The 15993-nt window shown below is 38.5% G+C and overlaps 1 protein-coding gene across 4 annotated transcripts; it reads right to left on the minus strand.

The window, feature by feature from the left end:
• Positions 1-14329, minus strand: arrb2a (arrestin, beta 2a). 4 transcript variants are annotated; one of them, XM_067433626.1, is made up of 16 exons: positions 14193-14329; positions 13606-13636; positions 13466-13526; positions 13310-13354; positions 12618-12814; positions 9628-9687; positions 9434-9501; positions 8034-8169; positions 7873-7957; positions 7699-7771; positions 7361-7498; positions 4434-4517; positions 3985-4008; positions 1078-1154; positions 907-961; positions 1-806 (listed from the first exon to the last, which is right to left on the minus strand). In XM_067433626.1, exons 1-16 carry the CDS (start codon positions 14213-14215, stop codon positions 722-724), a joined length of 1242 nt encoding a protein of 413 aa, XP_067289727.1. In that variant the 5' UTR covers positions 14216-14329; the 3' UTR covers positions 1-721. The 4 variants fall into 4 exon arrangements, with proteins under 4 accessions (XP_067289727.1, XP_067289729.1, XP_067289726.1 ...); XM_067433625.1 differs by having other exon boundaries at positions 5-809; XM_067433628.1 differs by lacking the exon at positions 3985-4008 and having other exon boundaries at positions 3-806.
• Positions 14330-15993: the final 1664 nt, after the last annotated feature.

The raw sequence follows: 15993 nt of genomic DNA on the forward strand, positions 1-15993 counted from the left end.
ATAACACAGCCATGTTGTATTTTTATTGTTTTATTAAAAAAATTAAATAAAAAAAGTTTTAAAAGAAAATGGCAAACAGTGTTTCCTGTGATTATGAAAATTGTTAACACAACAAATTTCCTTTCTCCTGAGGGATGTTAAATCTCTAAACATCCATTAGCCGTTTTTTTAAACCAAATGCAGCAGCCCAACAGATTAAAAGCAGCACGTTCATATATTTACAACCTGCAGAAAGACAATATGTGCTCAATCGCATACAATCCTCACAGCAGCAAAGAGAAACATGCACAGCCCATGTCATTGAAAATGTCCATCTTTGTGTAATGCACTCTTGTGCATTATTGTACACAGATCACAGGAAAATCAAGACGGTCTTTGTAAAGGAATAAATATGGAGCCATTTAGCCATCTGTACAGACTGGCTTGCAATTCATAACATAACAGTTGACACAATATCAGAGTATAATTATCACATGCCCTATACAAAAATGTATGAAATTCCCTGGAATCCCCTCTTTCCTTAGCCTTTGACAGGTATATTAACAAGTCATTTACTTTTCTCCACCTTTTTTACCAATTAAAATGTCCAAATACCGCTAATAACAAATCAATACATCATAATGAGATGAAAGGAATTATTTCTGTTACACCCTTGGTAAGACAAGAGATGCAAAATGTGATGTGAAGCGCTTCTGTTCTTGATGAATGAGATGATACAAATTTAGCAGTCTTCCTCCTTGTCAACTACTCCTTTTAACCGCAAGCGAGCAAAGTCCTCAAATACAATGTCGTCATCTGGGGTTAAACTGCTGTTAGAAAGAGTAACAAGGTTACTTAAAGCTTTAAATGAGAGGGAAATCTGATCATTATGTTTGAAGTTAATAATATTAACAAATTCTTGCATACTTTGTGTCAAACACTATCAAGTTGGTGTCGATTGGTGGATCCAACATTGGAGCAGCTGTTAAACAAAACAAGTATTATTATTAAATGATTAATGAAGGTGTTATTACTTTTGACAGCTACACACGGCCTATTTTAGTGCAATTAATGAGGTGTTTTGTGTTTGACACAAACCTGAGGTCGAATGGAAAAGGGTGGAGTCTGTGGGTTTTGGATGCATTAAGACAAAAGGCAGTTCCACCGAAACATCCCTGAATGAAAGAGAGAAAAACAACACAGAACCAACGCTGACATTATTTGAAATACTTGAGGTGTGCAAGAGTTCTTAAGATGGCAAATCTCTCAAGAACTGACTGGGACATATTTCATTACAAAACCCAAACTAATATATAATGCACGTGTGTGTACACTCACCTAAAGGATTATTAGGAACACCATACTAATACCGACTCCCTTTCACCTTCAGAACTGCCTTAATTCTACGTGGCATTGATTCAACAAGGTGCTGAAAGCATTCTTTATAAATGTTGGCACATATTTATAGGATAGCATCTTGCAGTTGATGGAGATTTGTGGGATGCACATCTAGGGAACGAAGCTCCCATTCCACCACATCCCAAAGATGCTCTATTGGGCTAAAATCTGGTGACTTTGGGGAAGATTTAGAACAGTGAACTCATTGTCATGTTCAAGAAACAAATTTGAAATGATTCAAGCTTTGTGACATGGTGCATTATCCTGCTGGAAGTAGCCATCAGATGATGGGTACATGGTGGTTATAAAGTGATTGACATGGTCAGAAACAATGCTCAGGTAGGCCATAGCATTTTAACAATGCCCAACTGGCACTAAGGGGCCTAAAGTGTGCCAAGAAAACATCCCCCACATCATTACACCACCACCACCACCAGCCTATACAGTGGTTACAAGGCATGATGGATCCATGTTGTCATTCTGTTTACTCCAAATTCTGACTCTACCATCTGAATGTCTCAACATAAATCAAGACTCATCAGACCAGGCAATATTTTTCAAGTCTTCAACTGTCCAATTTTGGTGAGCTTGTGCAAATTGTAGCCTATTTCCTATTTGTAGTGGAGATGAGTGGTACCCAGTGGGTTCTTCTGCTGTTATAGCCCATCTGCCTCAAGGTTGTGCGTGTTGTGGCTTCACAAATGCTTTGCTGCAGTTGTAATGAGTGGTTATTTCAGTCAAAGTTGCTCTTCTATCAGTCGGTCCATTCTCCTCTGACCTCTAGCATTAACAAGGCATTTTCGCCCACAGGACTAACGCATACTGGATGTTTTTCCCTTTTCACACCATTCTTTGTAAACCCTAGAAATGGTTGTGTGCAAATCCCAGTAACTGAGCAGATTGTGAAATACTCAGACCGGCCCGTCTGGCACCAACAACCATGCCATGCTCAAAATTGCTTAAATCACCTTTCTTTTCCATTCTGACATTCAGTTTGGAGTTCAGGAGATTGTTTTGACCAGGACCATACCCCTAAACGCATTGAAACAACTGCCATGTGATTGGTTGATTAGATAATTGCATTAATGAGAAATTGAACGTGTTCCTAATAATCCTTTAGGTGAGTGTATATATATATATATATACACCAACCAGGCATAACATTAAGACCTAATATTTAGTTTGTCCCCTTTTGCTACCAAAACAGCCCTGACTTGTCGAGGTATGGATTCCACTAGACCCCTGAAGGTGTGTTGTGGTATCTGGCACCAATATGTTAGTAGCAGATCATTTAAGTTCTGTAAGTTGAGGTGTGGTCTCCATGGATAGGAATTGTTTGTTCAGCACATCCCACAGATGCTCGATTGGATTAAGATCTAGGGAATTTAGAGACCAAGTCAACACCTCAAACTCATTGTGCTCCTCAAACCATTTCTGAACCATTTTTGCTTTGTGGCAGGCACATTATCCTGCTGAAAGATAATAGAATACCGTTTCCACGAAAGCGTGTACATGGTCTGCGGTTAGGTAGCCCCATACGCAACAAACTGTGATGAACTGTGATCAGAACAAGCATTAACGTCTTGAGCAGTTTGAGCTAAAGTAGCTCGTCTGTTTGATCGGAGCACATGAGCCAGCCTTCGCTCAACCCTGTCGCCGGTTCACCACTGTTGATATATACTGACCACTGCAGACCAGGAAAACCCCACACAAGCTGCAGTTTTGGAGATGTCGTCTAGCCATCTCACTCAAATCCTTACACTTGCCCATTTTTCCTGCTTCTAACACAAACTTTAAGGACAATGTTCACATGCTTCCTAATATATCCCACCCACTAACTGGTGCCATGATGAGGAGATAATCAGGGTCATTCACATCACCTGTCATAATGCTATGCCTGATCAGTGTACATATTCGTTCAGTAAGATTTTTTTTATTACTTTGAAAGAAATTAATGCTTTTATTCAGCAAGGATACATTCATTTGGTCAAAAGTGACAGTAAAGACAATTAGAAAATATTTCAAATAAATGCTGTTCAGGAATGAACTTGAGGAAAAAAATCTGGCGTCATCTGACACTGAAGACTAGACATCATACCGATATCTAATGATGCTGAAAATTGACATCACAGAAATAAATTGCATTTTAAAATATTAAAATAGAAAACAATTATTTTAAATGGTAATACTATTTCACAATATTACTGTTTTTACTGCATTTTTTGATCAAATAAATGCATCCTTGAGCGTAAGAACCTTTCAAAACATCAAAAAATCTTACAGACCCCAAACGTTTGAACAGTAGATTTTTATGTATTTTTATGTCTTATGTAGCCCAAAAAAAAATAGGCTATTAGGATATTTGCATTACAACATGTAATTCTTTGGATTTAAAGTTAAAACATCACATAGACATTTCTCAGTGAGATTAATCCATTCATGCCGTTTCACGTGTGTGTTGAGATTAGTGTTCTACCAATATCAAAGTCAGAAAGGAAACATCAGGGTCAAGTTTAGCAGATCAGTGAAAACCATGCAGATCTTCTTTTTATGGAAAACCTAGAAACACTACAGCAAGCCATCAGAAAGCACAATGTATGTATTTACCTCTCCAGCAAGCTGCTTAAAAGCCTGACGTGACAGACAGATGAAGGGGAAGGAAACAGACAAGAGAGAGATACATAAAACAATGGGAGAGTGACAAAATGATTCAATAACCAGAACAAAGCAGCACAGAGAGGGGGCGAGAGTTCAGGGAAGGAATAGAAGGCTCGCACAGCATCCTGCAAGAGCGTTTAACAGCTTAAGCACAGCATGCTAATTAAAGCCCCACCACTGAAAATATCAAGAAACTGATACATATATAGATAAACTAGTCAACCTACACTAGTCATACATACACAACGACTATATGCAAGATAAAATCAGATTATTATCATTTCTAAAACAACAGCTACATGTATAACAGTCCTTCATGTGTGGAGGAGTACAGACCAATCAAAACTACTCCCCAGTGTGTGATTGTAGAGGGGAAGCAGGTGTGACACATGACTCACCCTCCACGGGAGACCACCAGTTTGACTTTGACCCGATAGGACACCAGGACACCCAGAACTTCCTTATTACTCACATCCTTCACACTGCAGTCAAACACACAAACAGAATCAGTCAGTCAGCTCTTTATTCTAAAAATAATTAGTCAACATGAAACCTACTTATTAAAAAATAAGGAATTTTACTGTTTTTACTTTTATGAAAGATTACAAAGATGCCTGAACTGATGATTTTTATTTTTAAAAATCCCAGTTAAGTACATTAAAGGCCCACGCGCAGCATTATTCAATGTGTTGACGTAATTTCCTCGGGAAGACACGCGGAACATATCACAGCCAATAGCGTTTTGTTTATATCACAGTTTGACCATAGTTTTTCAGCTCGGTAAAGCTGCAGTTTCCTCCTAATCTCTAACCGTTTCTCATCATAATCTCCTCCATATTGCTTTGAAATACAGCATTCTGTGCAGAATTCAATTGGGCCTGATATGTTTTGTGGTCTGCGCCGACTCAAGCATGTGATCCACTCTGTGCTTTTGTGTCTCTGGACCGGAGCAGACCTTGTATGCTGCATGTGAAACTTACGTGAAACCAGACTTCATTCACTTTAACTGAAAGCATGTTTTCACTGTCTGAATAATTCCCTATCCCCTATATAGTGCACTATGTGCCATTCACCATGTAGAAAATAATAAATGCGTGAACAAGTGATCCATTAGCTGCAGCTCCATCATCAATTTAGGGCCTGGACGCTTCAGATTCAAAGAAGCTGAAGTCCGCAATGATGTCATTAAAAACGGTGATCAATTTAACCGGAAGTGAGAGACTGTACATTTTGAATGCTTGTGTCTCCTAAATGCGAATTTTGTCATTATTTTGGACGATCCTAGCTTAGGAATAGGGTCTTATCTAGCCAAACCATCTGCATTTTCAAGAAAAAATAACCATGAATACGTCGGAATCACGCCGAAAAGGTCACGCTAGACCCTACCGTTTGTATTAGTCTTCACACGTTCGCTTGGGGGCGGTCTACGTAATAAAGAAAGACACAAACATCTTGGATGAGATGGGGGTGAGTAAATTATCAGGAAATTTTCAATTTAAAGTGAACTTATCCTTTATGAAAGCAATTAGGGTCAAATATGATTTAATGTACATTACGTTTAAAGGAAAAGAAATTTGATTTTGCAAAGCTGCATTAAATTAATCAAAAGTGGCAGTAAAGACACACAAATAAATCTATTTCAGAGAAATACTGTTCTGTGGCACTTTCTATTAATCAAATAATACTGAATAAAAAAGATCACATTTTCCACAGAAACTTTGAGCAGCTTGATTGGTTTAAACACTGATATTAAAGCCGCACTTGGCTACTTTTGCTCTCGGGGTCCCCCTACAGTTTGGAAAAAATAATGTCCTCAACTACTGTCGTAAGATCTGTCATCCTACAACAGGGGATGCCATCGCGCGTGCATTTGTTGACATGACAACCCTGATAGCCCTGAACTAGTGATGCGTGGGTCGTCTCATAACCCGCGGACCCCGTATGTCTATTTAATGGTCGCGGGTGTGCGGCGGGTTGTAAAAATATATACAGTGGTGCGGTGCGGGCCAAATAACTTCATAAAAGTGGCGCCGCGGGTCGGTGCAGCACTAACAGTTCCCCTGAACACTGCAAGAGGAGTTCAGAGTTCTTCTGGCGTCGCGTGTGAAATGTCTTCATCCCAGGTAACGTTACAGTCAGTGGCATGTTTCAGCATGTCATATGAATATAATTTCATGGGTTTTATTTTTTTCAAACGCCAAATAATCACGATGCTCACGTTTACAAGCCAGCGTCATTATAGTAGTCTATTGGTTACCGTTTTACAGAATCTATATGATACTTCAGTTCAATGTTTGAGTGGTAGCTCACCGTAACAAGCAGGACAGCATCGGTCGGGCACGCCTCCTTCAGCTCACGCCAACGAGCAAACGCTAGTCCCATGTTGATCCTCGTCCTGCCTTTAATCCAATCACTTTTTCGTTTCCTCTTATTGCTTTCCTCCAACAAAACCTTTTCTTTCTTATTTGTCTGTCCTGCTTCGGACATGACTATATTATCCGACGAACAAAGTTGGGCTCGCACGTCCGAATTTAAGGAAGTGTGGGTGTTGGTGGAAGTGACGTATATGCCGTAAAGCAGTCGAATTTTGTAGTTCTTTTTGTTCTCGGGTTACTACCCGAAACCCGAAGTTTAAAAGTACGATTAAAAACGATACAGACCCCATCAGGCTATGGCAGACGTGTCATTCAACCTATTGTAAGTTGATTTATCATCACAAGATACAAAATTTATTATGAAGGTTGAAAAGTTACCTAGTGCTGCTTTAATAAATGTCTCTTGAGCATTAAATCATCATATTAGACTAAATGTCTGAAGGATCATGTGACACTGAGGACAAGAGTAATGATGCAAATATTCAGTTTGCTTCACAGAAACAAATTTACATTTGATAAATAAATTAAAATTGAAAATAGTTATTCAGCCTTGGTGAGAATTAAAGACTTAGACATTAGTCTTTAAGCACAAGTTGATATCTTACTTTTCATTTACTTTAAAATTACAACACTTTGCTTTTTGTGACTATCTGCTTAGCCTGAGCTTTCCACATTTGCCGGAAGTTTTAATATGGATATTTTTCTTACACCAACCCATTGATTCTCTTCAGCAGGCCTCTATTAAACCCAGGAGCCGTGTGGATTACTTTTATAATGGATGCATGCATGTTTTTGGGCTTCAAATTTTAGGCTGCCATTCACTGTCATTATAAAGCTTGGATTAGCCATAGCATTTTGTCATATACACCTAGGATGGCTTGAGGGTGAGTAAATTATAGGAACATTTTAATTTTTGGGTGAACTATCCCTTTAAGTACAGTAATACTCACATGGTACTGGACGCCAGGTTGGTGTCCTCATGTTTGAGTTTTCCGTCCAGCGCCAGTCCTCTCTTTTCTCGATTGTTGTTGAGAGTGGGTGTGAGAGTGTACACTTTACAGAATGTAGAGCTGGATGCCACTTGATCGCTGCAAAACACAGAGATGGAAAGGATACACATTGTTTCCCACAGTCAGCAAACAGACAGAACACAACATGTTTTTGTGTCGCTTTTAAGCAGGTTTGTTCTCCCATTGACATCTTAATCATAAATCTTGAATAAATGAGAACAAAGTTCAAATAATTTCAAAACACCAACAACTATACAGTCGAAATAAAATACTCTTACTCTGCCTCTATATGAGCCACTGGACATTTGTACTGCGCTGTGCTGAAGAGACAGATATCAGCATACTGTCGTACTGTAGAGACACAAATGCAAACAGATCATAGATGATGAGACTGATATGAAAAGAATGTCATTAACTACACCGCAATAGATGGGCTAATGGCTGTGACTCACCTGATATTTTAACCCTTTTGACAGTCTTGGTCGAGTTATTGGTGACATGGACGTTAACACTGATGGGTTCTCCATGGTAATATAGCTGTGTGAGAAGATCATGGTTAATTAAAGGTCATTTTTTGCTAACTAGTGCTGATCTGTATTAAACAGCATGCTACCTCTTTATCTAATGAAGCCTCTAGGTGTAAAGAACGGTCTGACATGAGGAAACTCCTCGTCGTCTCCACCATCGGCTGTGGACCGGGTTTCTCAGGGGCGTACTGGACTTTACGAATCACTAGTCGCACAGAATTCCTGTTGAGGATGAAATTATCTTCAAATAAGATCTAAACTTTCTTTTCTAAAATCATTTACACTAAAAACTACAGAAGCTTGTTTCTACCACAGAATAAAAAATAAAAAGGAAACTGTGACTTAATTGCAAGATATAAACCATCAATTCTTAGCCTGGCTTCCAGCCGAACTCAGCCCCGCCCACAACATTTGAACTCGGGCAGTTCGGTCTGGACTTGATCCATAGAGGAGTAATTATGCCCGAACAGAAACTGTTTGGACCAATGAAATTGTCAGGACGGGCTTTAGATGATGATTGACAGATAGTAATCATCCATGTCATCAAAGGCTCTTGGGTTGAATTTGGTTCTAATCCTAAACGGAGAACTTGTTTGTATCTGCCTTCACCTTCACTATTTCAGCAATAATGATCATGGTAAGTACTCTGTGTATCCTTAAATTATTTTTTTACAACACCGGCAAAGATCGTTTACACTCATTTTTCTATCGTTACTTATTCCAGCGAGCGTGCAGACAGGGTTGTTACATTTTTACAACAAAACCCACCAACTACTAGCCCAAAACAAGCCCAAAAACTTTTCTGGAAAAAAAATGGCATTTGGGGAGCTAAAATGTGTATTATTTTGGCATGGTTGCCTGCTAAAATTTGCATTCGTGGGTCTATATATAACATAACTGATGTCGCTTCAACCCACGAACATGAAAAACAGCCCTCGGGAAAACTGCAGACTTGGCAACAAAATAGTTCAGTTCTGTTGACATTTGACAACTAAAGTTATGCGCCGCTCTGATTGGTTGTGGGTCTATCCAATTGAGGACTTTCATTGGTTCGGTTTAAACAAGCCCCATAATCACAGCCCAATGGAGCAGTATCAGACTCATATTCTGACTAGAATTGAGTATGACGACATCAGGCTAATCGATTCTGAGAAAAGTCAGAATTGTGAGGTAAAACGTCGCAGTTACCTTTTTAATTTTGTTATCCCATTTGTTATCCCAAAAAGATGCAAACTAAGAAGACCCCCCCCCCACCCCCCCAAAAAAACTTGCAATTCTGAGGGGGAAAAAGTAAATATCTTGCAATTACAGATATATATCTTGCGATAAAGAGTTATACATTCACAGCTATGAGGAAAAAAGTTGTAACTGTGACATAAATGTGCATATCTGAGGGGGGGAAAAAGTTATATTTCTGAGATAAAAACTCACTGACTCTCACTGCCAACTCTTATTCTTTATTAATTGGCAGAAACAAATGATTCACCTTTTGTGATTCTTCTCTTCCATCGATTTGGCACAAAAAGCCCTGATCTCAAAATCCACCCCACAGGCCTGGAGTGAGAAAGACGGATGTAAACAAAGCAAACAAAGTTTGCCCAAGCTTCACAAATAGGATGTGCGCAAAATTGAGTGACAAATTTTAAGGTGTTAGATGGAGCTGTGTATAAGTGCTAATACCTTTCCTGTATCCTCAGGCCCGGGCTGCAGGGTAACTGAACATGGCAAGTTTTGAGGTATCTAAAAAACAGAAGAATATATCCACTTAAAGGGTTAGTTCACCCAAAAATGAAAATTCTGTCATTAATTACTCACCCTCATGTCGTTCCAAACCCATAAAACCTTTGATCATCTTCGGAACACAAATAGATCATTTTGATGAAATTCTGACCCCTCTATTTCCGGCAATTAAATTAAAGGGTTACTTCAGCGATTAGCATATGGCTTTGTATCAGTAGAAACACTGGAGTATATTCAAATGATTGTGCTTTCCCCCCTCATGTCCCCCTGAGACAAGAGATTTATGCATTTTATTTCTGGAAAAATTCCTACTATGATGCAAATTGACGATATTCAGAATGTTTGGCTAAAGGCTAAAGACTACAGCCAGCAGAGGGAGCCATTACTGCATGTTTTGAACCCGTGCATGGGGGACGGTGATTACACTCAGAGCTCAGCTGGCAGCTACAGGCACCCATTTAAACGGAGCTATGGTGAGCAATGTAAGTCTTTTAACTTCTCAAATTAATTTCTATGAAAGTTAAGCTTGCAAAGGCAGACTGAACTCGCGTTGTGAATGTATGCCGCGAGTGTAGTCGCGATTACCTCAGCTCTCATCACAAGAGCTCATCAGCTCAGTTTTTAATTGTAGTGTCTTCTCCAACTAAGTCACAGTAATCCAGTAGCGGTGGCTTTGGGAATGGCCTCACGGTTGTTGTCTTTCATCCCCATGAGACAAAAATACATTTTCTTTCTTTTCTCAGTCTAGAAGGCACCAAATTCAAAAATAACTTCACATTTCTACTACATTAATGACCCAGTTTAAATACAGATTCATCTTCCCATCGCTGAAGTACCCCTTTAACACTTTCAAAACCCAGAAAGATAGTAAAGACCTAATTAAAACTGTCCATGTGACTCCAGTGGTTAAACATTAATTTTATGAAGCAACATTTTATGAATACTTTTTCTGTGCAAAAAACAAAAAAATAACTTTCAAACAATTTCTTCTCTTCTTTGTCAGTCTCTGATGCCGTTCATGTGAGAAGGCCTTGAAAGTGGTGATTACGTTGCCGTCTATGTGCGGTCAGAAAGCTCTTGAAATTTCATCAAAAATATCTTAATTTGTGTTCCAAAAAACTTACGGGTTTGGAATTTCATGAAGGTGAATAATTAATGACAGAATAACTCTTTAAATATACACTTCACACACCCTGATATCTGTTCACATGCTTCATATTTAGGAGAGATATTAAATATTGTTTTTGTTCCTCGAAAACCTTAATTTCTTTTCGACTGAAGAAAGCCATGAACATCTTGGATGACGTGGAGGTGTGTAAATTATCAGGAAATTTTAATTCTGAAGTGAACTACTCCTTGAACATGAGCAAACAATAAGCAGTATATTTTTTACAGCATTCATTAACCTGAAAATGTTCAGGTTTATTTTAGTTCACTGAGCATGAATTAATATTAACAGATGCAATGTTTGATTAAAATGTTATTAGTAAACATTAACTAAGATTATTAAATGCTGTACAAGTATTGTTTATTGTTAGTTTGTTAACAAAACGTCTTAATAAAGAAAGAAAGAAAAATATTTTCATGTTATAGTCAATACACTGACAATATTTAAACTTTACAATATTATGTCTTAATAAATAATAATATAAATGAATAAATAAAACATTATAAATAATACAAAAATATTACAAAGTAATATATAAACTCAAATGCAACAAGTGAATTAAGCATAAATTAATTAATTGAAGCATTTAAAGCAGCACTAGGTAACTTTTCAACCTTCATAATATATTTTCTAGACTCTTGTGATGATGCATGGACTTACAATAGGTTGAATGACACGTCTGCCATAGCTTGATGGGGTCTGTATAGTTTTTAATCGTACTTTTAAACTTCGAGTTTCGGGTAGTAACCCGAGAACAAAAAGAACTACAAAATTCGACTGCTTTACGGCATATACGTCATTTCCACCAACACCCACACTTCCTTAAATTCGGACGTGCGAGCCCAACTTTGTTCGTCGGATAATATAGTCATGTCCGAAGCAGGATAGACAAATAAGAAAGAAAAGGTTTTGTTGGAGGAAAGCAATAAGAGGAAACGAATAGGTGATCGGATTACAGGCAGGACGAGGATCAACATGTGAGCTGAAGGAGGCGTGCCCGACCGATGCTGTCATGCTTGTTATGGTGATTACCTACCACTCAAACATTGAACTGAAGTATCATATCGATTCTGTAAAACGGTAACCTATAGACTACTATAATGACGCTGGCTTGTAAACGTGAGCATCGCGATTATTTGGCGTTAAAAAATAAAACCCATGAAATTATATTCATATAACATGCTGAAACATATGCCCACTGACTGTACCTGGGATGAAGACATTTTACACACAACGCCAGAAGAACACCTGCATGTGAACTCCTCCTGCAGTGTTCAGGGTAACTGTTAGTGCTGCACCAACCCGCGAGGCCGCTTTTAAGAAATTATTTGGCCCGCCCCGCACTACTGTATATATATTACAACCCGCCCCGCATCAGCAACCATTAAATAGACATACGGGGTCCGCAGGTTATGAGACGACCCGTGCATCACTAGTTCAGGGCTATCAGGGTTGTCATGTCAACAAATGCACGCGCAATGGCATCCCCTGTTGTAGGATGACAGAATTTACAACAGTAGTTGAGGACATTATTTTTTCCCAACTGTAGGGGGACCCCGAGAGCAAAAGTTACCCAGTGCTGGTTTAAGAGAATTTGTTTAAATATTGGATAAAGATAACACTTAACAGTGTAATTAAATAATGAATTAATAATATTATATTTATAATATGTAATTAATAAGTAATATATCACACATTGCAAACAAATATATACTGTGCAGCAATAGCCTGGGTGGATTCTTAAAGGTAGGGAGAAACTCACAGTGAAATGGAAAGGATAAGCATTCTGGCCCAGTTTCTTCAAAAGTCTCTCCTGCAGACGACTGTGGGGCTTGGATTCCTCTGGAATTGGAGGATAGGCTTGAAAAGTGAAGACGTAAAGGTCTTTCCGGAAGGACAGCCCTAAAACGTCAAGGTCCTCGCGGCCATATCGGAAAGCACAGGTTAAAGTCACAAACACTGGATGAAAGAAAGACGGAAGAAAGTATTAGGGATTATTACAGAAACAACACAAGTGGGACATCATTTGCATTTGATGTGAAGCAACATGAGATAAGCATGGAAAACAAGTGATCCACTGGAAAACTAAACAGAGATGCACAATGTAGTAGTATCATATCATTTATATGTGTATGCTCATTTCCATATATTTACATTTAGATTACCATTGCAGCCATCTAATACTCACTTAAATGTTTAAAAACACTAAATTAGTAACACTGTTAATGGAATCTTTAAACAACAAATTTTAAAATGAATATACATTTTTCATCCTGTACTTTGTAATGTTTGAGGTGCTAAAAACTCACTTGTAACACTTATTTATTGATTTTAATTGTTTAATTATTTAGGCAACACTATATAGAATTTTACTATCTTCAATTTACAAAATAAATATTGCCTGTCATTTCAATTTACATTTATGCCAAACAGCAAAGATGCTTTCCAGCTCACCTTTTCTATCTTTGAGATATTCAGGTTCGACCAGGATCACACCATCTGTAGCAGAAATACAATGTTGTATCATAAAACATCAGTAAAAGTCTTCTATTGAAAGTTCACTGTTTTACTTCTCCATTTAAATGCAACTTTTTATCTTAAGTCACTGACCGACGGGGTCTACGTGATCAAGATGATCCACAAAATCTCTTTTTCCCAAGTATACTGTAACCTGCAAAAAAACAAGACAGGGCTGTAACTACAACTTGTGGAAACCAAAACTGTGACAGTGTGATAGAGAAAGGTTTTACCTTGCAATTAGGACTGGACTTCTTGAATACCCTTTAGAACAACAAGAACATGTGCATGAATAATCACAGACAATATCAGAGCTGATCGTTTGTACAAATAGATGGGAACCCTTTAAAGTGAAGCAGATGGCATGAACCAAAAGAGCAAACAAATGGTGGAGAGCAACAAATGGCATGCTGGGAGAACTAGTTTGATTGCAGAGTCCAGTTATACTACGACAATGCGTGTCAATATTAATACTTTACTGTTTCATGAAATTATTAGAAAGAGCAGAATGAGATTTTTGCATATATCTTCCATGAGCAGCTGTTGTTAGCTCCCAGGCTATTCCACATGCATGCTAAATGATTAACTTACTTCTAATAAAGCCTTAAAATACATTTCTAACAAAAATATAATTTAACATTTTTAATATAATAAACGTGCATATTAGGTGCTGTTTCTCCATCATGCTCAGTCAGGTTATCCAACCACGTACATTTACAATCCAGCTAGTATTAGCTTTCCTACTGTTCGCTTCATATTTTGAGCAATAAGGATCACAAAAATTATTTATTTGATGTCTGAGGCTTTAACGAATACTCACCGGGTGCCTGCCTTGTCCCCCATAATGAGGGAGGAATTTGCTGTGGGAATTTGTGGAGGAAAGTACAGCTATGGCACAGAGTGTAAACACAAGCGTTCAATCACTCCCTGGTAGCTGGCGGTGGGCGGAGCTACGGGCGGGTCACGTGACGTGCCACCCACAAAAGTTGCAGCAGTACAACAACAACCGAATCACAGTAAAAAAAAAAAATCATTATTTATTTATCTATTAATATACTTATTGAATTATACGGATTAATCATATGTATTCATTTGTGTTGATTATATTATATTATATTATTTATTTATTTATTACACTACTTAAAGGAACTTTATATAAGAAATGTATTTCAGTTAATCATAAAATGGCCCTGATTTGTCATTAGACATTAAGATATCATGTTAATTTCAGATACTTTTGAAAATTCATGTTGCTTTTAGTTGTTGTTGCAGCCCTCAACTGATGTTGATGTTGACATGTTAGGTGTGTTCGACATCGGCTGCGGCTGGATGCATGCGATCGACGAGAGTAGCCGAGTGCAGGCAGGGAGGAGCTGCAAAAGGAGACGCGAAGTCAGACACTTTCTACCTCCTGCATGGACGCTTGCGCTGTGTTTGCAAACTTTATCACAGCTGAAGTTAAATAAATGCAATATTTCTCAAATACACAGATGTTTCAAATGACATTTTCCTTCAATACTTTATTTACCGCTTAATAAAGCGTCTATTTGGGCAAGATTAAAGTTCAACATATAAACCTACACTATCAATGAAGTGTTGTCAATGGTTTTTATCAGTTTTAGTTTGATAAATATGACACGGCACATGGTGGTCATCAAGGGATGAACATGGTCAGAAACAATGCTCAGGTAGGCCGTGGCATTTATTGCCCAATTGGCACAAAGGGGGCCTAAAGTGTGCCATGCAAACATCCCCCACATCATTACACCACCACCACTAGCCTGCCAGTGGTGACAAGGCATGATGTTGTCATTCTGTTTACGCCAAATTCTGACTCTACCATCTAAATGTCTCAACAGAAATCGAGGCTCATCAGACCAGGCAACATTTTTCCAGTCTTCAACTGTCCAATTTTGGTGAGCTTGTGCAAATTGTAGCCTCTTTTTCCTATTTGTAGTGGAGATGAGTGGTACCCAGTGGGTTCTTCTGCTGTTGTAGCCCCACCTCATCCGCCTCAAGGTTTTGCTGCATACCTCGGTTGTAACGAGTGGTTAAGTTGCTCTTCTATCAGCTTGAATCAGTCAGCCCATTCTCCTCTGACTCCTAAAATCAACAAGGCATTTTCGCCCACAGGACTGCCGATACTGGATGTTTTTCCCTTTTCACACCATTCTTTGTAAACCCTAGAAATGGCTGCGTGAAAATCCCAGTAACGGAGCAGATTGTGAAAAACTCAGGCCAGCCGTTCTGGCACCAACAACCATACCACGCTCAAAATTGCTTAAATCACCTTTCTTTCCCATTCTGACATTCAGTTTAGAGTTCAGGAGATTGTCTTGACCAGGACCACACCCCTAAATGTATTGAAGCAACTGCTATGTGATTGGTTGATTAGATAATTACATTAATGAGAAATTGAACAGGTGTTAATCCTTTAGGTGAGTGTATGTGCTGAACAAACAAGTCCGATCCACAGAGGCCAGACCTCAACTAAAGCTTGGAACATATTCTGCAGGAACAAATAAATTGTTCGTTTTCTCGAGGTGGCAAGAACAAGAACAAAGTTCGTTCTGGCAGTACATGCCATACTTCACGAGAAAACCAGGTGCCGAACATCTGCG

This window comes from Pseudorasbora parva, chromosome 23 (assembly GCF_024679245.1).
Source record: "Pseudorasbora parva isolate DD20220531a chromosome 23, ASM2467924v1, whole genome shotgun sequence".
In the NCBI taxonomy this organism is placed as follows: Eukaryota; Metazoa; Chordata; class Actinopteri; order Cypriniformes; family Gobionidae; genus Pseudorasbora; species Pseudorasbora parva.

What these genes read in the sequence shown, in the direction of transcription:
- arrb2a (XM_067433625.1), bottom strand. Translation starts at nt 14,215, where the DNA reads ATGGGGGACAAGGCAGGCACCCG. An exon ending in CAAAAGGGTTAAAATATCAG is followed by an intron (nt 7,772 to 7,872) that starts GTGAGTCACAGC and finishes GTGTCTCTACAG; the next exon opens with TACGACAGTATGCTGATATC. An exon ending in GTGGCTCATATAGAGGCAGA is followed by an intron (nt 7,499 to 7,698) that starts GTAAGAGTATTT and finishes TGTGTTTTGCAG; the next exon opens with CGATCAAGTGGCATCCAGCT.